This window comes from Notolepis coatsorum, assembly GCF_963971535.1.
Source record: "Notolepis coatsorum genome assembly, chromosome: 4".
Taxonomy (NCBI): Eukaryota; Metazoa; Chordata; class Actinopteri; order Aulopiformes; family Paralepididae; genus Notolepis; species Notolepis coatsorum.
The window spans coordinates 32,470,744-32,495,622 of record NC_140168.1 but is presented as its reverse complement, the minus strand read 5'-3'; the positions used below and the strand labels follow the sequence as shown (position 1 = coordinate 32,495,622).

Genomic DNA, 24,879 nt, shown 5'->3' with positions numbered 1-24,879 from the left:
TACACCTAGGGTGTTTTCGTTTCGTTTTCCAGGATGAATTTCGCTTTTCCAGGTCGCAACGTAGTGGCAGCCGAGTTAGACATTCGTTTTGCAACCTGAGCACTATCGTTTTGCCTCCTGAGCACAGTGATGTAGTACAATGCCAAAGCAGTAGGTGGCAGTAGGTGGCGAACATGAAGGCAATTTTCAACCAATCAGAACTTGAATGTGCCAATACACTTCCTGCAAAGAAATGTCAACAAGCCGCCATCTTTAAATGCCTATTTAGCCAATGCAGCACTTATTTTTCAGCAAAGTGTAATAAAGTGCAATAAACAAAACGGATACATTCACTGTGTTCTGCCTCTCATTTGTTGATGAAACAAAACTAACATCAACACAAGTGACCACCAAGAGCGGATAGTTTAGTCTAAAAAAAAGATTGCCGTTGTTAGCTACATGCTAACGTGAATGGAATATGCCAGTATAACAGTATAGCATTGTGGCTAGCAGCTAACGTTAGCTCACGTTAGCCAGCCAGCACCAAACTGATTATCGGGAGCTATCAGTAGCTAGATAACATTAGGGACAACGCCTCGTGTATTAAACAAAAGTGAATAGATGACTGGGCCATTTTGTTTAATGCTTGTTAAGATTGAAAGAGGAGCTTGAGCTAACAGGGTCTGGTAGCTAACGTTAGCTCACGTTAGCCAGCTGCTCATGCAATCGTTAATGCTAGCAGAATGAATGGATGTAAACTTTATTTAACATATTGCAGAATGGGTACAATACAATACGGCTCAATACAAACAATTGTTAAGGGAATGCAGACTGTTGTAGCTTGGACTGGGGTCCTTATAACAATAACTTGACAACACATGGTAGCTGCAGCTAATTGGGACAGCTCTGTTGTCACCGGACGTTGGTGAGGGCACGCAGATGTCGGTATCTGCGCATGGGCGTTGAGCAACAACGGCTCCGCGCAGATTACACGACACGTTGTCGGTGAGTTTTTGGCTTTTTTCCAAAACGGAAACACAATTTAGCGTTGTCAGTAGGGCAACGCGTTTTCCTGCCAAAACGGCATTTCTATTTAACAGGGACAGCAAACATATTCAAAACGAAAACAAAAACAGTCTGTGTAACCATGGCTTAACAGTAACGGCACAGAAAGGACAAGTTGTTCTAAACCCTCCTCCATCCAGAGAGCAGTGGTTAATGGGGGGTGGGGAGGGAACCAATCAATAAGCCACTACCTCGACGGCGCTCATTCAAGGAGGGAGGTGCTATTATACACACACAACATATTTACCATAACAAGAAGCCAAATGTAGCGATCAATATATCATCTTAATATCACATCTTAATATCTTTATCTTATCTTAAACTCTTAATATCATATCTTATCTTCACTCACACCCAGAAATACTTTATTCACCCAGGGTAGTTTTTCTGAGCGCGGTCGCTCTATTTCAGCAACGCCCTGCTCCATAGGGATGGGAATCAATACGGTTTTATTTATACTTGTGCCATTATTGATTCTGCTTATCTGTCCGATTCTTTATCGATTCCCTCATTGATTCCTGATACATTTTCTGTGTGTTTGGGGGGGGGGGGGGGTGATGGGGGGTCGGCCTACATGGGCCTAGCATTCTCGTCTGCCATCATCTAAATTGGATGATTATGAGGTAATATTTGTACGGCATTCGTTTTCATTTAGGTTTTCTTAGTCAAAGAAACAATCAGCTGAGCCTGCTTGCGTGGCGCTACTGTTAGCCTATAACAACAACATAGGATATCTATCCTCGGTAACGGGCACGCCGCTCGGTTGTTCAGAAGTCAAATACATGGCGTTCTTGGAATTTAAGCCTGTAGAAATATGTTTCAGCGTATTGCTGGCAATATTGTTTGTGCAATGAAGCCGGCGCTCTGGAGTGTTTGGTCACAAGGCTGCTTCCTTTGGGCCACCTTCGTCCCCAAAGTCACATAATAGAGATTAGGGTGGTAAGGCATAAAAGAAAATATTGTTTGGTTCCTGTTGGTTGTCAGTTAAGGCCATGGGTAGGTAGGGAATTTATTTAATTTAATTTTTTCCCACGGCGACTATGGATAGGGAATTTCTTTATTTAATTAAAATATTCACGACAACATGGATGCATGTACTCTGCCAGCATGTTTAATATCCATAATACTAAAGGTTTGACTAATATTTTTATGAAACTTTATTGTAAAAAAATAAATAATAATAATTTTTTATTAAATTTTTTATATATAATTTTTTTTAACTCTTAAAATAAATTGGGTCGCACCTAAATCGGCAGGGTTGGTCGGCAACCGGAACCAAACCATTTTTTAGGCCTAAATACTGTAAGGCACTAAGTACACATATTCCCGCAATACACTTCTGAAAGTTTGAGACGACTTCAAAAGGAAATCACAGCCTTTACATTATATCTAGTATATCAAGTTCACAGCATCTGATTAAATAATCGCAAAATGGTATTGTGTCAGTATCACCTCACCCTAGTAATCGTGTTTTATGCCGCCCTCAGGGAGGGGAAGATAAAGAGAGAGGGGGAGAGAGAAGAAGAAGTAAAAATAGAGAGACCTGATTCTCCTTGGGTTGTGGAAGGAATTAGCATCTCGTTAGCGTGCAGCCATAAATACGCCTGTTTGAGAGGAGGGTCTGTACAACATACTACCTGCCCCCGAGGTGTGTGTTGTATGTTGTGTGTGTGTGTGTGTGTGTGTCTGCTCGTACAATTCCGGATATGACATCATACGGATAGAACTACCCTCAGGCTCTAACACAAGCATATGCCTGGTTTATACCTACTCTTTAGTCATTATGTAGTGCTTGGTAACCATTTGCATTGAAGTGTGTGTGTCTCTGTGTCCGTCCACCAGCATGTGACGTGTCTCACCACTACACCCCGCTGCAAGGCGCTGTAGGCTAGCGTTGGAGAGCAAGTCAGATGAATGACATCATCGTGATTCTATCTCCCTCTCTCTCTCTCTCTCTCTCTCTCTCTCTCTCTCTCTCTCTCTCTCTCTCTTGCACGCATTCTCTCTCTTCTCTCTGCCCTCTCTCTCTCTCTAATGGGGATATGTTGTCCTGAATAGCCTCTAAGCGGCCAAATTGATTAGTGTGTGGGGATGAGGGGAGAGGTAGTTTATGTGTGACATTAAAAAAGGCCATAATATGGTCCTCTGGAGAGCCATAGCTGAGAGAGAGAAAGAGAGAGAGAGAAAGAGAGAGTAGGGGAGGGAGAGGGAGATTGAAGGAGGATAGGGCGGATCAACGGGGAATAGGCAGAACAGATGGATATAGATAGATATAGTCAGGTATACTAGATAGAGATGGATGGATGGATAGATGGACATAGGTAGAGAGAAGGAGAGAGAGACCGAGAGAGAGAGGCTAGAAGGTCAGGCACACAGAAAGACTGAGGGGGCTGAAAGATAGAGAGAGAGGGAGGTAGGTAGAGAGACAGACGGACAGGAAGGACTGACACAGCCAGACAGGAAAAAAGATGGCTAGAGATTATAGCCATTGGGATGGGGAGAGAGAGAGCGAGAGAGGGCCAGAGGAGAGAAGGCAGGACAGTTGGAGGGGGATGAGGGGGTGATGGAGGGAGAGATAGAGGGATAATGGGTCTCTCTTGGGCGGTTGGGGGGTGGAGTGGCTCCCTGTGTCTTTATCTAGACCGTGTGTGGAGTCTGGGATATGGTCGTCTAACGAAGCATCATCGCTCTTACAAGCTACACCACTGTACTGTCCCTCTGCCTGCACTCATTCTGTCATTCCTCTGTGTGTGTGTGTTTTGTTGTAACTGCGATCGATGGCGGCACCGAGCGGGGTGTTGCGTATATCAGGGTTATTTGAAGGAGGTTCCACTCCTCTACAATCCCTTGTGGCCCCATGTTAATGGTAGCATAGCAGGAGCTCAGTGTTAGTGATAACACAGAATGGTTCCGGCACAGTGTTAGTAATAACACAGCAGGGGTTCAGTGTTAGTGATAACACAGCAAGGGTTCAGTGTTAGTAATAACACAGCAGGGGTTCAGTGTTAGTGATAACACAGCAGGGGTTCAGTGTTAGTGATAACACAGCAGGGGTTCAGTGTTAGTGATAACACAGCAGGGGCTCAGTGTTAGTAATAACACAGCAGGGGTTCAGTGTTAGTAATAACACAGCAGGGGTTCAGCGTTAGTGATAACACAGCAGGGGTTCAGTGTTAGTGATAACACAGCAGGGGTTCAGTGTTAGTGATAACACAGCAGGGGTTCAGTGTTAGTGATAACACAGCAGGGGCTCAGTGTTAGTGATAACACAGCAGGGGTTCAGAGTTAGTGATAACACAGCAGGGGCTCAGTGTTAGTGATAACACAGCAGGCGTTCAGAGTTAGTGATAACACAGCAGGGGCTCAGTGTTAGTGTTCACAGCAGGGGCTCAGTGTTAGTAATAACACAGCAGGGGTTCAGTGTTAGTGATAACACAGCAGGGGCTCAGTGTTAGTGATAACACAGCAGGGGTTCAGTGTTAGTGATAACACAGCAGGGGCTCAGTGTTAGTGTTCACAGCAGGGGCTCAGTGTTAGTGATAACACAGCAGGGGTTGATTGAAGTATTCGAACGAAGCTTCGAATGTCTATAAAAAAAATCACTTCATAAAAACAAACTATTATTATTATTTTTTTTACTAAATCCTCAATTTGAATAAAGTGATTAATCTGATTAATTAATTAGTATTTTTCTTTTATTAAATCAACTTTCTTTAATGAATATAACTCAGTTTCGTCAACGTAAATAATCCAATAAGGGTAGAGCCATATGGAATCCGCGATCACGGAATCGTGGACGGAATTGAGCAATAAAAATGGAATCAACTATACATTTTTTTATTTATTTATTTTTTATGTTGTGGGACTTGTACAGCACTTTGTTCAACTTTGTCAGTGCTGTAAAGTTTAAACCTTTTTAAATCTTAGACAAACAAAACACTTTGCTTTCATGAAATATTGTAAGCCGTCATTTGAGGGTTTATAAAAGCAGCACAATGAACACAAATCTGTCAGTGCCGAGTCCGACCTCATCTTAAATAACAAACAGCATTGCTTGTTGTAGTTAACAAAGAGAGGCAGAGTTGATTTTGCAAAAATATATATAATCTTTATTTTTTTTTTATAATCGAATTTTATTTTCATATTCGAATCCCATGCCCATCGAACGAAGCTTCGAAGTATTTAAGACAGCCCTATTAAATGTTATATCTTATTAAATTGTGGACATTTATTCATTCCCACTTATTAGACACTATTTCTGATGGTAAAATGAGCGTACAAAGCAAAATACAGAATTCTGAAATATTAAAACGGAATTTGGAAAAAAATTTAATGGAATTTGGAAAAAAATAAAACGGATTTCATATGGCTCTAAATAAGGCCACGGTTGGTATGAAAGTGATGGTGACGTCTTATAGTATAATATTATAATATTAGTGTAGCCTAATCTTTAACTGCAACTGTGAAGCAAACCCCCATTGGTTTAAACAGATTGAATAGACACAACAACAAAAAAGAATTAAATTAAAATAAAAAAAGATTATAAAAAATTCGAATGTTGATTTCGAATTCCAATGTCAACATTATGATCGAAGCTTCGAAGCATTCGGTACAGCCCCAGTTATAACACAGCATGGGCTCATTTTGTCCACTGCACGTGTTTCACTGAGAGATTTCTATGGTCGCAGCCTCTCCTGTATGTAAAAACTCATTTAATGCAGTAGAGCAGGATTTCCCTGGAGGAACCCAGAGGAACCTCCACCCGAGCTACACAAATGTTATTTGTATTAGAGCCGTATATTATATGGGGTGGGGGGAGGGGGTGGATTTTGCGATTCTTTTGACCAGTATTTCAAGTCTGACATGAGTCACAATATCGGAGGGAATTGTACTTTTTTACGTAATTATTTTCATTTTCATTGAAAAAAGTATTACAATGATGAAGTGATTTTTGCATGGCCGGTGTACCAAACATGAGATGTTTTCTGGTCTTACAGTATGTAGGCCAGGGCATCACTGTGGCACTACAATACCTCATTTAGAATGGTAGGCCAGGGCATCACTGTGGCGCTACAATACCTCATTTAGAATGGTAGGCCAGGGCATCACTGTGGTGCTACAATACCTCATTTAGAATGGTATGCCAGGGCATCACTGTGGCACTACAATACCTCATTTAGAATGGTGTTTTGGTTCACATTTGCCCTTTATCAAATATCGCACCGTCCTGCAATTTGGATATTGCACTAGGATATACTGTGTTGGGATTTAGCTAAATGATTTGCGTTTTTTAATTGAAATGGTCAGCGTTTTTCCGAATGGAGGGGACCTTTTAATGTTCCAGTACTGTATATCTGATAGACCAAGGTCTATTGATCTTAATGTTCCAGTACTGTATCTGATAGACCAGGGGTTCCCAACCTTTTTTCCCCCAGGGACCCCCAAACATCTCTGATGAAATTCCTGGACCCCCCTCCTAATAAAATACCATAAAATACTTTTTTTTTTCATTTTAATAACAAACTGCTTATACACAGGCATACGCATCATAATTAGACCCACTATGCTTCTTTGACTTGTGCCTTCAATCAACAAATCTCATCTAGCACCATATGTATTTCAAAATGTTGGCCAATATTCAAATCCTGTATTCATCCTCTCAAATCAGGCCCTAATGGTGAACGGTTTGCATTTATGTTGAATGAAGTAAGAATCCACTGCAGTAAAAATATCCTCACCTCGAGTGGTGGTAGTAAGGTTGACTGACATGAGAATGTCCTGCTTCAGATCCTCATTTTCGATATACTGCACATAAACGATGAGCACAGCCTCGTCTGCGACAGTTGTAGTTTCATCAAGTTGTATGGCAAATGGACCCTTTCTAAGCTTTTCTGACAGCTGCTGCTCGCAATCACTTGACATCTTATCAATTCAGTCTTTCACTACATTGTTCGAGAGTGGTACTGATTTTAGTTTATCCGCCACCTGTGGGCCGCACAGTTTCTAAACCATTTTGATGCAGGCTGGTTTGATGAGCTGCTCGCCAATATTGTGCGGTTTCTTTGCTTTTGCAATTAAAAGCGAACACTCAAAGGAGGCTTCGGTAGCCTTCTGTAAATCACTGCCACCCCTGCTCCACGCTACTCTAACATCAACGGGCTTGTTCGCCTTGAGAGACTGTTCTTTCCTGAGTTTCCTCCGAAAAAAGTCCGGATCCTTCCCAACGGTTTCTGGGTGCTTAGACGCCTGATGTCTCTTCAGCTTGCTGGGCTTCAGGCTCGAGTTTGCCAACTTTTCTCCACAAATCACACACTCAGGTCGTTTGTCTGGTCCCTCAGTGAAGCCCATGGTGATGTAATTTTCGCGATTGCTGTAGGTCCTAACTTTTTTTGCAGATGAGCTGCCGTCATCTCCTTTTCGTTTGTCACACATTTTCGCCTCTGGCGGCTGACTGCAGATGAGCCGAGAAAGTTAACTAGCGTGCTAGGCTAGCTACGGAAAGTGATAGTCAACTGATTCGCGTTTTAGCGGCTACCCGGTAGCCTACTGTTAACGTTAAAAAAATCATGTCTAGATGTTTATTTATTTATCTTTATTTTTTATTGTAGTGGAGAGACTATTCATGCTTCTGATGATAAAAATATGCTAATTAAATATTTATCTGGGAAAAAAATGAATACAAAAAAAAAACTCATCATCTGTGGTCTGGCGGACCCCCTGCGCCCCCTGGCGGACCCCCAGGGGGTCCGCGGACCCCAGGTTGGGAATCACTGTGATAGACCAATAGGCCTATTGATCTTAATGTTCCAGTACTGTATATCTTATAGACCAATAGGTCTATTGATCTTAATGTTCTAGTACTGTATCTGATAGACCAATATGCCTATTGATCTTAATGTTCTAGTACTGTATATCTGATAGACCAATAGCCTAGGCCTATTGATCTTAATGTTCCAGTACTGTATATCTTATAGAGTTAGACCAATAGGTCCTTCTCCTAAACCTGCCATGACCTTGTCAGCCTGCTGCTGCCTCTACTTAGATCTGTGTGTGTGCGTGTGTGTGTGCGTGTGTGCGCGCGTGCGTTCCGTCCGTCCGTCAAGCACTAATTAGAATCCAGTGGAGATTTCTGTGTGTGTGCTCAGTATTTCTCTTGGCGATGGGAGCGTCTGAAAAGGGGCTAAATCTCGTCTCCTAAACCGTGGATTTTGAGATTATAAAGTGGACAAGATGCGCCCCAAATAACCTGTCACAGACCAGTGGGTAAAGAGTGCAGAGCAGAATGAGAAATTTTTTAATGAGTTTTCTCTTTTTGTCCCCTCCAGGTTTCCGTAGGAATGAAGAGATGAGAGCTATGGAGGTGTTGCCCATCCTCAAAGAAAAAGTTGCCTTTTTGTCAGGTGAGTGTGTCCTTCATTTGTGCGTGTGTTTGTATGAAAGCTTGCGCACATGTGTTTGTGTGCGTGATAGTGTGTGAGTGTCTATATAAACAATATGGGCTAGATCCACAAAGAATGGATTGCACGGTGCTAGTTGCACCCTACTTACAAATCATTATAAATTGAAAATGGGGGACCACCCTGGTGTAAACGAGACGAAAGTCTTTCTCTGGTCTGCATCCCCTTAAACAAATTTGATTGATTGAACATTTTATTAACAGATTGCAGAATGGGTAGAATACAGTAAGGCTCAATACACACAATTGTTAAGGGGATGCAGACCAGAAAAATACTTTCGTCTTGTTTACACCAGGGTCCCCCATTTTCAATTCATAATGAATTGTAAGTAGGGTGCAACTAGCACCGTGCAATCCATTCTTTGTGGATCTAGCCCATATGTGTGCGATGTGTGTGCGTGTATATTATGTGTGTGTGCAGCCTCCCAAGCAGAACCCTGACACACAGCCTTCTGATCTCAATAGACAAGGTTAATGAAATATGATGCAGACACTGCTTAACCTCATACACCAAAAGCTAGCAGGTATTAAGTTGCTTGTCTCTCCTTCTCCTCTCTCTCTGTCTCTTTCTCTCTCCTCTCTGTCTCTCTCTGTCTCTCTCTCTCTCTCTCCTCTGTCTCTATTTATGTCTCTCTCTCCATCTCCTCTGTTTTTATCCCTCTCTGTCTCTATTTATGCCTCTCTCTCTCTTGATCTACCTCTGTCTCTCTTTACCCCTCCCCCTCTCTCTCCCTCCATCTCCTTATATCTCTTACACACACACATACACACACACACACACACACACCTACACACACACACACACACACACACACACACACACACACTGGGCTTAATAAGCCATCGTTTCTTTCAGAGGTCAGACCAAGGCCCAGACTCTCAACCTTTGACCTCCTGTCTCAATGCACGTGTAAACACACAACACACACACACACACACACACACACACACACACACACACACACACACACACACACACATCCAGCCATTGTTCAGTCAGGGACACCAGCGCTACATAACACAAAGGGAAGCACAGCTCTAGACGCCTCAGGACCCCTGGGTAGCTCAAACCATGCCTGACCAAAAACAACCACAGCTGAGCCAAAAAACACTCACCAGAGGTTAAAACCAGAGGCTTAAACCACTCATGTTACAGTCAAAACCATTCAGCTCTGATATTTATACAGAGTAGGAAAAACATTATTCAGCTCCCTTGTGTGTGTGTGTGTGTGTGTGTGTGTGTGTGTGTGTGTGTGTGTGCGCGCACGCACGTCATTGTGTCTGTCTGCATGTGTGTGTCCTTTTAGAAACCCTCTCAAAGGTCTATTAACAGAAGGAGTAACGGATGAACTGGAACATGGTGCGAGTGTCCAAATTGTCAGAGAGAGAGAGTACTGTACAACACAGGTGCTGTGCTTGCACGTCCTGTTCTCGTTGTTCTGTTCTCCTTGTGGGCGCTGCCAAGGTCAGGAACAGTCTGCCATGGCGGTGATGATGGTGGTGGTGATGAGGAGGGCTATGAGTCAGAGAATCTCACATAGATGGATGCATCTGGTCTGATTGCATTTTGTTTCACATCATTATTCAGTCTGAAAGTGTCCAGTCTGACCGGTTTATGAGAGGGGCGTCGCAAAGGATGGAGTTGTTGATTGGTTCATCCCCTTCCAAGTGACACTGATTCGTCTACCTAGCTTAACCTCGTCCCCGACACGGAGCTATTGAAACTATCTCAAACTCTGCCCACTTTACTTGATCTTCAAATCTTCAAAGCCCTTACAAATTTAGTGACTGCTCGGTGAGTCACGGTGACACTCGTTCACCTTTTCCTGAGTCAGTTTACCCCGCTGTGCTAGCGTGAAAGGATTTCCCTGAGGTGCGCGAGAACCACTAGCTGCAGCCTCAGTCTATTGTGATCATCTTTTTTTTTAATCTACTTTTTCTCCCATTTTTTTCGTCCAATTCTACCCTCCCCTGTCTCGAACGTTGTTAGACTACGCCTCCCACAAGCCGGCTGCAATGTGGACTAAGCCTTACATCACGTGTCCCCTCCGGTACTCGAGGAAGCAGCAGTCGCATCTTTTCACCTGCACAGCGCAATCTCTCAGCGTCGGGGGGTCTGCGTTTGGAGGGCACGCCGCCCCCGTCGCTTCCTGATTCTGCTGCGCAGGCGCACCAACCGACCTGTAGGACTCACTGTCCACAACGTCCGATCCCCACCCATCAGCTTCCCACCCCCTAATACTACCAATTGTATTAGTATGAACGACCAGCCAAGCTGATAGCAATGCGGAGAGCTGGGCTCGAACCCAGCGTCTCCTGCATTGGTGGTGAGCGCTTTGCCCACTGCACCACCTAGCCGCCCTATTGTGATCATCTAAAATGGGAGAATATTTATACAGTGAAAGTATTCGTTTTCATTTAGGTTTTCCTAGTCAAGGAATCAAATAGTCTGCTATGGCTGCATGCATAGCGCTAACGTTATTGTTTTAAAATGCGCAACTGTCAGAAAAACATGGCATCGATAAGAGGAATCGATAGTCACAAAGGCATGCGATTCCAGGAATTGGACAATTAGGAACAGGGCTCTACAGTGCGACCAAATTGCTCGCATATGCCCCTAAAATATTTGTGTGCGAACCAGTGCATGTGAGCGGATCGGAGCGTGAGCGGCGCGGGGCGCGGAGCGGCCGGTTTTGACGTGAGCGAGGAGTGGGTTTTAAAATGAGTCGGCGCGACGTCCGGAGCGAGAGTTCTCCTCCGCTCCAATCCACTCCAGGCCGCTCACAGTGGTTTAACACTGTTGATGTAATATATACATGCAGTACAATGTCAAAGCAACAGATGGCGATGTACAAACATGAAGGCCATTTTCAACCAATGAGAAGGGTTCAGGCTTCGTCACTGTAGAGACGCCCACCATAGATATCTATGACGCCCACACTCACTCTCCTGTTAGAAAAGGTATCGACGCCATTGTTGTTGACGTTAGCTTACATGCTAACGTTAATGGCAGCGACCATAGCATTGTGGCTCGGCTAGCCTATCATCGCTTAATAGAACTAGTGAATGGATAAACAACGTTATTTAACATTGCAGAATGGCTACAATTACAATGCGGCTCAATACAAACAATTGTTAAGGGGCCCAGGGGGTGTAGACTGTTGTAGTTTGAGCTCATTTACACCATGCTCCAAAAAAGAAAAAGAAAAACTGGCGAGCGATCTGGCGCGGGGAGCGGGGAGCGCTCGATTCAAGGTGAGTGGGGAGCGAGCGGAGAGCGACTTGGGGGCGGGGTCAACATGAGCGATTAGCGGAGCGGACCAAGCTTTAAAGAGCGAAGAGCGGATTTCTCGGCCGATCCGCTCACGTGGTCTGGTGCGAACCGTAAAAATCAATTACGCGCACGCTGTGCGAATACAGATTATAGCCTCTCTCGTCTTTTTTTTTCCTCCGCTGCGAGATCGTTAAAAAACTACAAGTCCCACATTGCACTCAAGCCAACGGTCCAATCACAGTAGAGTGACATGCCTGGTTTCATGAGAAAGAAAGCAAATGACCAATCGGAAGCTCTCATTTGGCTTGTTTACTTCCTGAAACGCCACCATTGCGATATGCGAGAGTTTCCCCGAGACATGTAACTTCTAGTCTTACCAATAGCAATATATTTTAGAACACCTAGATTTAGCGATAGCAATAGTAATATAACGTTAATGCAACAAAACGAATGCCTTGCTTTGTTAATCATAGCGTTGATGCAGTAGCGTATGCCGTTGTGTTGACTGTAATGGACATGATAACAACATAACACTGTGTACACATTCAAATTGCCATAATCGATTCTAACATTTTCAAATCGATGCAGTTGAATTTTCCCCTTAGGATCGATGCATTGTTACACCCCTACACCAAAGTAACTGGCCCACTGTGTATGTGTGTACAGCTAACTTGGCTAGCGTTATGAACAGCAGAGGTGGGCAATAGGGTCCAGCTTTTATCTCTCGAGATAAAGCTGGGAACGAGGTTAGGGTCCAGCTGCAGCGCCGGACGGCTGGAGTGCAAGCGGTGTGACGTAATTGGCAGACTCGACTGTCAATCAATGGTCTACCTGACACGCAAACTCATAAACAATGTTTCTGTACTGGAGGTGTACAGTATTTCAATAGGCAACCCTGAAAGGATTATTTCTCTAGAAGAGAAACACAGCCAAAACATAGGCATTGTATGCATAAAAGGGGCAAAAGCTAAAGTTAAGTGACTGTTACTTTTGTAGCAGTAGTTTGATTTGATAGTTTATTTGATAGGGACAGCACATGTTAATGAACATCAAGTACAAAATACAAAATGTAAACATGCAGGGTTGTAGCAAGAGCTAATTTACACACATGCACGCACAGTACAAATATACATTTATTAAAAAAAAAACTCTTTTACTTGAAATATTTTCACTGTGCTCCTAAATATTTTTGGGTGCTCCTAAATTTCTTTGTGTGCTCCTAACTTTTTTCATTTAGGAGCACCTGTGCCCCTAGTGAAAAAGGTTAGCGTAGAGCCCTGAGGAACCGGTTCCCAACCGGTTCCGGGTCTCGATTCCCATCCCTATCAGGAGCGCTGAATTGGATGAGCGGAGTGATCGGGAGGGAGTGTGGTGTTGAAGGAGGTTGTAGATGTAGGCAGGTGCTAGGGAGTGGAGGGCTTTGTAAGTGAGGAGACGGATCTAAAAAATTCAAGCCTATACTTAGCAGGGAGCCAGTGAAATACAACAAAACTTGAAACTTGAATTGAGAGGAACATGTTTGGTAGTAAACGCTTCCGAGTATAGATGTAATATAACGGTGTGCTGTCGAACATCGAACAAGATAAACACTTAACTTTCATGCTAAACGTTTCAGATTACATTATTTACATTTACATTTACATTTTGACTAAAGAGAGAAAAGAGAAGGTTCACACATGATCCGGCATTGTACACACATTTCATCAAGATATCTTCACACGCTCGTACACTGTTTACTTTATAATTATACTATATTCTATTGTGCTTAGTATTTCATTTAGTTTATATCCCATTTTATGTTATTCCACCTTTTTATTTTATCATCTGTCCGTTATTGTCTGTCCCGTTAATGTCGGACCGAAAACTACCAAATCTAATTCCTTGTACGTGAAAACTACTTGGCAATAAAGACCTTTCTGATTCTGACATGTATACAAGGTCTCTGGGAGACTGTTGCTGAACTGAGCATCAAGCAGAGACGTTCAGTTCAGTTCAGCAACAGACTCTAGATGGTATTTACCATGCAGTGTTTCCAAAGAGCGCTAATCAAACACGGTTTTAATGATCAATTCAAATTTGAACGTTGACATAATTGATCATTAAAACCGGTAACCGTTTCATCCCTACTTTGGAGTTAGATACTCATTAGATAATATCCTCATTTGAACATCATACCATACTGTATGTACTAATCCTTTGTGGATTGGACGTTTCCATCCTTGTTCCGTTGATCTATTCATGAATTCATCTTTTGAGACTAAGAAAAATAAATAAATAAATCGGTATGCGAACTGAATACACAACAACACAGATCATCTTTTTGTAGAATTACTGAAACAAGCACACACACACACACACACTGAGAGAATTTATATTGTATATTGTATTGCAGAATGCTTTGGCAGTATTTTCTCTTTGTAAACATTCATGGCAGTAAAACACATTGAATTCAGAGGAAGAGAGAGAGGGCCCATGGAGATGACTTACTGTCGAAGCCTTATCCCATAGTAGTCTTTTGGCCAATTATTTGTCTTTGAAATGGAGGAAGAGGAGGTAGAGAAGAGGGGATTATGAAAAAAGGAGGATATAATAACTGACTCTTCAGACAGAAAATACTGCCTCATAGCTGAGTGTAGCTGATCTAAAATACACTGATAATCTCACACTGAATTTCAATGAGCCTCTTGTTTATAGGCTACTGGTCTCCATGTTAAATAGTGGTTCCATTACTGGTTTCCATGTTAAATAGTGGTTCCATTACTGGTTTCCATGTGAAATAGTGGTTTCATTACTGGTTTCCATGTGAAATAGTGGTTACATTACTGGTTTCCATGTTAGATAGTGGTTTCTTTACTGGTTTCCATGTTAAATAGTGGTTCCATTACTGGTTTCCATGTTAAATAGTGGTTTCATTACTGGTTTCCATGTTGGATAGTGGTTTCTTTACTGGTTTCCATTTTAAATAGTGGGTTCATTACTGGTTTCCATGTTAAATTGTGGTTTCATTACTGGTTTTCATGTTAGATAGTGGTTCCTTTACTGGTGTCCATGTTAGATAGTGGTTTCATTACTGGTTTCCATGTTAGATAGTGGTTTCATTACTGGTTTCCATGTTAGATAGTGGTTTCATTACTGGTTTCCATGTTAAATAGTGGTTTCATTACTGGTTTCCATGTTAGATACTAGTGGTTTCATTACTGGTTTCCATGTTAAATAGTGGTTTCATTACTGGTTTCCATGTTAAATAGTGGTTTCATTACTGGTTTCCATGTTAAATAGTGGTTTCATTACTGGTTTCCATGTTATAGATACTAGTGGTTTCATTACTGGTTTACATGTTAAATAGTGGTTTCATTACTGGTTTCCATGTTAAATAGTAGTTTCATTACTGGTTTCCATGTTAAATAGTGGTTTCGTTACTGGTTTACATGTTAAATAATGGTTCTTCTTACTGCATTATTGTGACTTAGGTCCAACTATGTATTCAGGAAATCTGTTTAATAATTTATGATTGTATTCTGATCTTGGTGTGTGTGTGTGTGTGTGTGTGTGTGTGTGTGTCTCTCTCCAGGTGGCAGAGACAGGCGCGGGGGTCCAGTATTAACTTTTCCGTCACGTAGCAATCATGACAGAATACGACAAGAGGACCTGAGAAGACTCATAGCGTACCTGGCTGGCATCCCCAGGTGAGTAGCAGGGTGCTTGTGTGTGTGTGTGTGGGACGGTGTGTTGGGGTGTGTGTTTGTTTGTGCATACACTGGCATCGCAGACATTCCCAGGTGGGTAGCTCTGTTTGCGCTGTGGTGTGTGTGTGTGAGAGAGAGAGAGAGAGAGAGAGAGAGTGTGTGTGCGTGTGCATGCACTCTGACAACACTGGCATTCCAGTGTGGGTAGCTGTGTGTGTGTGTTGTGTGTGTCATATTGAATGATCTCACCATGTCATCTGTTGTTGCTGCTATCGTCAGTGCAGTGTGTTTGTATTTTTTATACGCATGTTTGACAAATATAGATTCTATAGTCATCTGGTCTCTTGTCAGAGGAGGGGATTAGCAGAGACTAGCAGATGATGAACCATTTAACCACACAGCCAGCCAGGGCAAGTAGGAGACCAGCCACCACCAACCATCCAACCACACATGTGAGCCGTGGGGTGGGGTGGGGAGAGGGATCTGGGGGGGGTGGGTGGGGAACATGGACTACAGGGGGAGAGAGGGATGAGGAGAGAAAGAGAGACGGAGAGAGATATTGTGGTCCAGAAAACCTGCTGCAGCTTCTCTGCTGCCAAATGCCCTTCCTCCACACTCGTCACAGAAGAGGGAGAGCGAGGAAGAGAAGCCTTGAACTAAAAGCTGGGAGAGGGAGGGATAGAGAGAGAGAGAGACACCAAGTGAGGGAGCGAGAGGAAACGGAACGAGGGAGGGTTCAGGACAGAGAGACGGATTAAAAGAGAGAGAGGGAGGGAGGGAGGGAGCGCAGGGAGGGAGGTGTGTGTTTGTGGGGGTGTGTGAGAGAGGGAGAAAGAGAGAGAGAGAGAGGGAGGGCAGGCGGGAGTGTTTGTGGGGGTGTGTGAGAGAGAGGGAGAGCGAGAGGGAGTGTGTGTGTCAAAGCAAAACAAAGTGTCGCAGTAGAGGCAGTGCAGTATAGTTGTTGTGGCTGATATGGATGAGTAGCTCTGAGCGTTTCGCTCTCCTCCTCCTCACCTCTCGAGAGGTAAGATCTCCATCTCCTTGAGCTATCTATCTATCTTTCTCACTTCTTTATCTCTTAATCCATCTCTCTATCTGTTTTCTCTTAATCTGTCACTCCTCTCCGCTTTCACACTGGTTATCTGGGTCTGGTATGAATCTTTCTTTGTTTTTCAGTCATCTCTCTCTCTCTCGAATACTTGATCTCTTATCTCCGATTTGGATATTTAAAAAACGGCTTTGTCGCTCATCTCAGTATTGCATCCCGATAATTTTTTGTTGTTGTTGTTGTAACAAAACGTGCCCTTCGGAATGCGCGTTTCCTCTTCCCTGGCTCAGTAAAAGTCTGTCGTTGCGTTTGTGTGTGCACTCGCCATCTCTGTTCCTGTTTGTCGAGGGCGACCAGAGGTGTCGTTCTATTTTGGGGAAAGCAACATCTGCATATAATTATAACCCCCCCCCCCCCCCCCCCTGGTGGACGCACCTCCTGACAGCTGAGGGAACCAGAGAGAAGGGGTGTGGGGGGTTATTTGGAAAAGGATAGAAATAACTCAATGGAATCAAATGGAAATCTGTGCGAAGGTTAACGGAATAGGAGCCGGTGTAAACACGAGAGAGATTGAAGAACTGTTTTCTTTGGGGCTGCGCGGAAGAGAGGAACTCGTGCAGTGACGGAGGTAATAGTAATTTGAGTCACGATGCATATGTATGTGTGCTTGGCGGAGCATGTGTGTGCGTGTGCGAGAGAGATCTGTGATGCAGCGGGGTAAATACCGTGATAATCTCTGTGAGAAGGGATCAACATAGACAGGCTGTGTTATTGAAGAGCATCTCCGTGAGAAGGGATCAACATAGACAGGCTGTGTTATTGAAGAGCATCTCCGTGAGAAGGGATCAACATAGACAGGCTGTGTTATTGAAGAGCATCTCCGTGAGAAGGGATCAACATAGACAGGCTGTGTTATTGAAGAGCATCTCCGTGAGAAGGGATCAACAGACAGGCTGTGTTATTGAAGAGCATCTCCGTGAGAAGGGATCAACATAGACAGGCTGTGTTATTGAAGAGCATCTCCGTGAGAAGGGATCAACATAGACAGGCTGTGTTATTGAAGAGCATCTCCGTGAGAAGGGATCAACATAGACAGGCTGTGTTATTGAAGAGCATCTCCGTGAGAAGGGATCAACATAGACAGGCTGTGTTATTGAAGAGCATCTCCGTGAGAAGGGATCAACATAGACAGGCTGTGTTATTGAAGAGCATCTCCGTGAGAAGGGATCAACATATTAGGCAGGCTGTGTTATTGAAGAGTATTTATGCTGATTTGGCCATTTTCTGTGAGTCATCTCGTCATTGGTGCGTTTGTGTGTGTATGTGCATCTCTGACTGTGTGTATGTGTGTCTCTTGACTGTGTGTGTATGTGCGTCTGACTATGTGTGTTTCTGACTGTGTGTGTATGTGCGTCTCTGACTGTGTGTGTGTGTATGTGCGTCTCCGACTGTGTGTGTGTTTCTGACTGTGTATGTGTTTCTGACTGTGTGTATGTGCGTCTGACTGTGTGTATGTGTGTTTCTGACTGTGTGTGTATGTGTGTTTCTGACTGTGTGTATGTGCGTCTCTGACTGTGTGTATGTGCGTCTCTGTGTGGGTGTTGGGGGGTGCTTGCTGCGTAGGCTGCTCATGGTATAGAAAATGCGTCACCTCACGGTTTGTTATGATTCGCTTTCTCTTCCTCCCTCCTTCTCATTCTCTCTACCTCACTATACCTTATCCACTCCTCCCTCTCTCTCTCTGGATTATATTCTCCGCTCCCTCTCTCTATCCCTCCTACTCTCTCCTCCCACCTTGTTTACATCCCTCTCGATCTCTCTCTCTCTCTCTCTCTCTCTCTCTCTCTCTTTCTCTTTCACCCGTCTCTTCCACTGTGTCCTCATCACCTTCTCTCATCCCTCCCTCTTTCTCTACCTCTCATCCATCCCTATCTCATCCATCCCTATCCCTCTCATCCATCCCTCTCTAATCTCTCTCATCCCTCCCTCTTTATCTCTCTTTATCACATCCCTCCCTCTTTCTCTCACATCCCTCCCTCTTTCTCTCTCTCCTCACTCTATCTCATTCCTCCCTATCATCCATCCCTCCCCCTCTCTAATCTCTCTCATCCCTCCCATCCCTCCCTCTCTCATCTCTATCTCATCCCTCCCTCTTTCTCTCACATCCCTCTCTCTCTCTCCTCCATCTCTCTCTATCTCCTCTCTCTCTTCTCTCCCCCCCCCCCTCCCCCCGCAGCGAGGAGGTGTGTCGCCATGGCTTCACGGTCATTGTTGACATGCGAGGTTCTAAGTGGGACAGCATCAAGCCACTGCTGAAGATCCTGCAGGAGTCGTTCCCCTCCTGCATCCACGTCGCCCTCATCATCAAGCCGGACAACTTCTGGCAGAAACAGAGGACCAACTTCGGCAGCTCCAAGTTCGAGTTCGAGGTGAGCGATCATCCGCGTCGAGCGGAGAGAAGAGGGAGGTTCCGTTTGAGTCGAGAGTATCGAGAAGAAAGCTGAATTAGAATGTATCTTGTTTTATTTCTCACTTGAGTTGGACGTTTTTTTGTTAAAGGTAACTTTTTTTTTACTCCCAAGTATACATCTCAAAATATATCTTGTTATCAAGAACCTATAACAACCACTACCTGCTGTCGGCAGTCTTCTGTCTCGGATACATAACCCTCGAATACTGTAGAATGCAGTAGCAAGATGCTAGCATGTCAGTCATGAGAGAAGATGCATAAATAACTAAATACAATTTCCAAGGACGGCTAGCATGCGCGCTCCGTCCCAGGAGTTGACACTGGTTGTAGAACTGGTTGTAATCATCAGTATTTATATGAAACGAGTATAGTTTTGATAATTCCTAGTGAGGTTTCTAAACCGTCGACATTCCTGCCTTTGGTGAAGGTTTCATGAGCCACGTTCTCTTTTCCATACGGCATGTAATCTGCTAAACGGTCTTAGTGGAAAAAGAAGAAAACCCCTAGTGTTCTGCAATGTTTCTCAAAGCCTGTTTCACAGCCATGTCGTTCTAATCTGTCTCTGTGAGTTTGGATGGAAAAAAGTCTTTATTATTAGCCTCTTAGTCATGTGTCGGAACACATGGAACACACGCATGCATGTACACACACACACACACACACGCACACTCACACACACACTCACACACACACACACATACACACACACACACACGTACACCATAAAACACTGCTGTGGAATTGATTGGGTTTCGATCTCGCACAAACACACAGTCACACATAGACACACACACAGCCCCCCCCACACACACACACACACACAGGGCACATGGTGATATTGATATTGGCTGCGATGACATCATATTGATTGGTTGCTGGAATGGGAGGCCAGATGCCACAGGGCAGGAACCAATTAAATGCCACCTGCCCTGCCACTGTGTGTGTGTGTGTGCGTGCGCTCGCGTGTTTGGGAGTTAGCACACAGTGCTGTTTAGCTGAATCAGATATGGGATTTTGGCCAGGACTGCTATTTCACTGATTAGATGTGTGTTTGAGTGACATTCCAAGTAGAAGTGTGCAAACGCACATCCCGACCAAGGAGGGCAGGCGCTGAAAATCCACAGATTAATAAATAACCAAACACCTCCGATCTTGGCATGTTTATCGCACCCGGCTAGCGTAACGTTTTCCAGCAAACACCTGTCCTTCCGTCGGCCTAATTAGTTGATGAAGTGCAGGTGTGGCTGGAAACGATACACTAGCTGGGTGCGATAAACGTAAAGAGGATGGAGCCCTGCAGTGTGAGCTGTTCATTTATTTATCACAGTGACTTTCTGCCCGTCTGTCAGGCAAAAGTTTCCATTCCAAATCAAATGCCCCACTGCTCCCACAGTGAACACAGCAGGATCAACTGTGTGTGTGTGTGTGTGTGTGTGTGTGTGTGTGTGTGTGTGTGTGTGTGTGTGTGTGTGTGTGTGTGTGTGTGTGTGTGTGTGTGTGTGTGTGTGTGTGTGTGTGTGTGTGTGTGTGTGTGTGTGTGTGTGTGTGTGTGTGTGTGTGTGTGTGTGTGTGTGTGTGTGTGTGTGTGTGTGTGTGTGTGTGTGTGTGGCTTTCGCCTTGCTCTGTGGAAATAAAAGCAGTGGTGGGATTTGCTTTGTTAAATTCGTTGGAAACATGCCATGGAGAGATGGAACGCTCCTCTTGTCCTGCTGTTGACGTGGACGGATTTTAAAAGTAGAAACGTTGGAGAGCAGCGAGCGGATTCTAACCTTGACGGCTCAAAGGGGGGAGAGAGGGAGATGGAGAGAGAGAGAGAAGCCGTCCTGACCGCTGGCCCTGAAACATCCTCCTTCTTTATTGTCCTCAACATTACAAATCCATTAGCTTCAACAAAGACAGCAGCAGTAACCATGTCAATATTTTACAATCTTTTATAACGACAACAATGGCAATGGTCTCCCTACACATTGCAGAGCCCACACAAATACCTCACTCCATTTCTCTCTCTCTCTCTCTCTCTTTCCTTCATTCACTCTCTTGTTCCCTTTCACTTTATCTCTTTTTGACACTCCTTTTTGGTTTGTCCATCCATTTCTCTCTCTCTCTCTCTCTCTCGCTCTCTCTCTCTCTCTCTCTCTCTCTCTCTCTCTCTCTCTCTCTCTCTCTCTCTCTCTCTCTGCTGCTCCTTCCATCTGTGTCTCTGGCTGTGTGTTGTGGGGGGGGGGGGGTGGAGGTGGCATAAGCACGTTATCAGAAATGTGAAGCACTAAAGCAAAACGGGAAGACAATCCTGTATCTCCTTAATGTCTTATGGAATTCACCTGATTGAACTGAATTTGAGGGGAGTCATTTCTGAGGTAAAACCGAATTTGAAGGGAGGAATTTCCCCGCTTAGTTCAAGAGATGGAACCTTCTCTGAGGTAGAGGAAAGAGGAAAGAAGACGGGAGAGAATCTGATGAGGAGAAATGTCTCCTGATTCATTGGATAAAGTGGGAACGGGATACCAGAACATTTATTTTCTGTTTACTGCAGAGCGGAGGGACTGGGAGACCCATGTTACTGACCGAACACCATCAGTGATAGCTGTTGGAATGTAGAGCTATTTAACACCTATTTTAATTGAAAGAAATACCAATTACAGCATCTGTAAGCTGTGGATCATGACTCAAAATTGAGGCTCCACGCTGCTTTGTATGTGTGCGTGCGTGTGTGTGTGCGTGCCTTGCCTCTTCCCGTCCAGCCGAGACCTTTCCAGCCCAGGCCATTGCTGCAGATAACAAACACAAACATATCCAACTCTTAGTAGCGTACGACTGAAGGCTGTTGATGTTTGTTTTTTTGTATTATATAATGGTTCTTCTCAACCCTCTCACAGACCACCATGGTGTCGCTAGAGGGCCTGACCAAGGTGGTGGACCCCTCCCAGCTGACGGCCGACTTCGACGGCAGTCTGGGCTACAACCACGAGGAGTGGATAGAGGTAGGAACTCAAAGTCTTGTCTTTTATAAAAAAAAATTATTGAGTCCCACAGAGGTGAAACATCTTTTTTGCCCCAAAAGAGACGTTGGCAAAAGATTAAAAAAATGTCAAACAATAAACAGGAAAAGAAAACGGATAGAATACAGATAGAAAACACAAAAATAGATGAGAAAAATCTCACACACACAACCAAAACGCACGGTCCCCCCTCCCAGGCTGCCACCTGGTGGAGATAATTAATTCCCACTGAGCTGCGGGGAGAGCGATGGAAGCTGAGATGAAAATGGTGAAAAGAAAAGATGGAGAGAGGAGAACTTGATTAAAAGGGAGGGCGAGAGAGATGGAACGCTCCTATTGTCCTTTTGTTGACGTGAACAGATTTTAAAAGTAGAAACGTTGGAGAGCAGCGAGCGGATTTTATAACCTTCACTGCTCAAAGGGGGGGGGGGGAGAGAGGAAGGGAGAGAGAGGGTGAGAGAGAGGGAGAGAGATGTTGTGGTATGAGAGTCGTGTGTTACTACAGAACTGCGCCATCTACTGTAAGACATAACTGTGTAGATTTAGTTTTCTGCGCTCCCCGTTACCTCAACTGGACGCCTGAATACTTTTACCAACGGATTTCCAGTTCCGCGTTCTGCGCTCTGATTGGCCACTGACGTTTCTGGTCGCACCAATCGTGTGATGGCAAGTTCTGCCACCGGTTAAGCTTAGGCACTCTTTTGAAGTTGGTTAAGGTTAGAGTTTGTCTTAGAGCAGGGCGATTGAACACCAGCCCTGATTCCAAACTCTAACCTTAACCAACATCGAAAGAGTCGCCTAAGCTTAACCAGTGATAAACTAGGCGTTAGGTCGTTTGCAGGCTGTTCGAGGCGGAAATGGGCGCGTCACGCGATTGGGCGCACATGTCACATGACCAGAAACGTCAGTGGCCAATCAGATCGCACCAGAAACGTCAGTGGCCAATCAGATCGCAGAACGCGGAACTGGAAATCCGTTGGTAAAAGAATAGACGCCAACTGGACGCGCGTGTCTCTGCCCCTCCCAGGTGCGGGTGGCCTTCGAGGAGTTCTCGGGCCATGCGGGGCAGATGCTGTCCCGCCTGGAGGAGATGCAGGAGACGGTGGCGAGGAAAGACTTTCCCCAGGACCTGGACGGCGCCCGGCGGATGATCGAGGAGCACGCCGCGCTCAAGAAGAAGGTCATCAAAGCCCCTATAGAGGAGCTAGACGCAGAGGGACAGAGGTACGCATACGCATACGCACAAGCACACACACACACACACACTCAAGCACACACACTGTGAAGTACTGCTGTGGAGTGGATTGGTCTGCAAATCACACACATGCTGATAGTGCATTGGCTGTATTGGAATTTGGATGATTATACCACGGGGACAGAGACTGATGATGATGTAGGGCAGCAGTAGCCTAGAGGTTCGAGAAGTGGAGTGTGGTGACTGGACTGTTGCTGGCTTGATCCCCCTCCAAAAAAAAAAGAAATGCAATTACTGCTTAGGTTGCCCTATGGCGTGTTGTAAACGGGTGCCCAGAGAGCTGTGTAGCATCACCCTCTTGTGTTGTTCAGTAGGTGTAACTTCATACTGAATATACGATTTCAATAGACAATGATGGACATTTAAATACTTGTTGTTAACCGATTATTTTATACATTAAAAATAAATTATTTATTCTATTTTTGGGCTTTTCTGTATTTTTCGTTATGCCAATTCCCTTCCTGGTGGGCGTTGCGTGCGTTGCCCAACTGTCGGCCTGGGGAGGGTGTAGAACTACCACATGCCTCCTCCGATACATGTGGAGTCCCCAGCCGTTTCTTTTCACCTGACGGCGAGGAGTTTCACTGGGGGAGGACGTTCACGCTATTTCCCCCAGATCCCCTCCCTGCTGAACAGGCGCCCCGACCGACCAGTAGGAGTCTCATTTTACAACAACGACCAGGACACACACCCCACCGGCTTCCCACCCGCTAACTCTGCCAATTGTGTTAGTAGGGACGACTGACCGTGCCGGAGGTACCGCTGACGGAAAGGTTAAAAAAAACAGAGCATGACGACGATAACGTTGCGGTCGCTCTCTCAGGGTTCACACAAGGTCCTTGAAGTGCTTAAATTGCTTGATTTAAAAAATAAATGAAAAAAGTCAGGAACCTTCAAGGAATTCCTTTAAAACAGCCCATTAAAAAGCTTAAAAGTGCTTAAAAAGTCCTTGAAATTCAAATCATTCAATAATCCCCCCCCCCCCCTGTTTTAATAAAATCAGGCGTGTCGCTGTCTCGCACGCTCCAACTTATTTTCCTCATTTCTTCGCGTGTGATGCTCTAGCTGGCAAGCAGGCCAAGAAGATGCTAAAAAAACATCTTTCGATTGACATCCTTGAAAATGAAAAATAGTGCTTGGAGAAAAGTACACTTAAAAGTCCTTGAATTTCATTTTGCGATGTCTGTGTGGGAACCCTGGATAACGTTGACGTCTCTCTCTCTCTCTCTCTCTCTCTCCAGGCTGCTGCAGCGGATCCAGAGCAGCGAGTCGTACTCCAACCGCAACGGTGGCAGCGGCGGGGTGTGTAACGCCGACACCCAGGGCCTGGTCCCTCGGGTCAGCCAGCTCCTGGACAAGCTGCACTCCACCCGGCAGCACCTGCACCAGGCCTGGCACGTCCGCAAGCTGCAGCTGGACCAGTGCTTCCAGCTGCGGCTCTTTGAGCAGGACGCCGAGAAGGTGAGAAGGGACGGGACATTTTGAAAAAAATACCACTTTTATTTTTATTTTTAGCTTTGTTTTCAAATAGCTTTTGGAGCACTTTACATGTGATTTGCATGATTGCGTGTAATAATTAGTGTGTCATTTTCATGCTTTCACAAACTTTCCGTTCATCGTAGCTCAAGTGATAACGTAATAATGTAG

General features: G+C 44.6%; 1 protein-coding gene across 3 annotated transcripts in view; it reads left to right on the top strand.

The window, feature by feature from the left end:
- LOC311227441 (triple functional domain protein) overlaps positions 1-24,879 on the top strand; it is a 219,954-nt gene that overhangs the window by 100,168 nt on the left and 94,907 nt on the right. For all 3 annotated transcript variants that reach the window (XM_084313084.1, XM_084313083.1, XM_084313082.1), the window contains exons 3-8: positions 8,370-8,444; positions 15,346-15,460; positions 18,745-18,937; positions 21,855-21,959; positions 23,005-23,201; positions 24,474-24,693. In XM_084313084.1, the coding sequence (XP_084169210.1) occupies positions 8,390-8,444; positions 15,346-15,460; positions 18,745-18,937; positions 21,855-21,959; positions 23,005-23,201; positions 24,474-24,693 (885 nt within the window). In that variant the 5' untranslated portion in view covers positions 8,370-8,389. The remainder of the gene's footprint in view (positions 1-8,369; positions 8,445-15,345; positions 15,461-18,744; positions 18,938-21,854; positions 21,960-23,004; positions 23,202-24,473; positions 24,694-24,879) is intronic.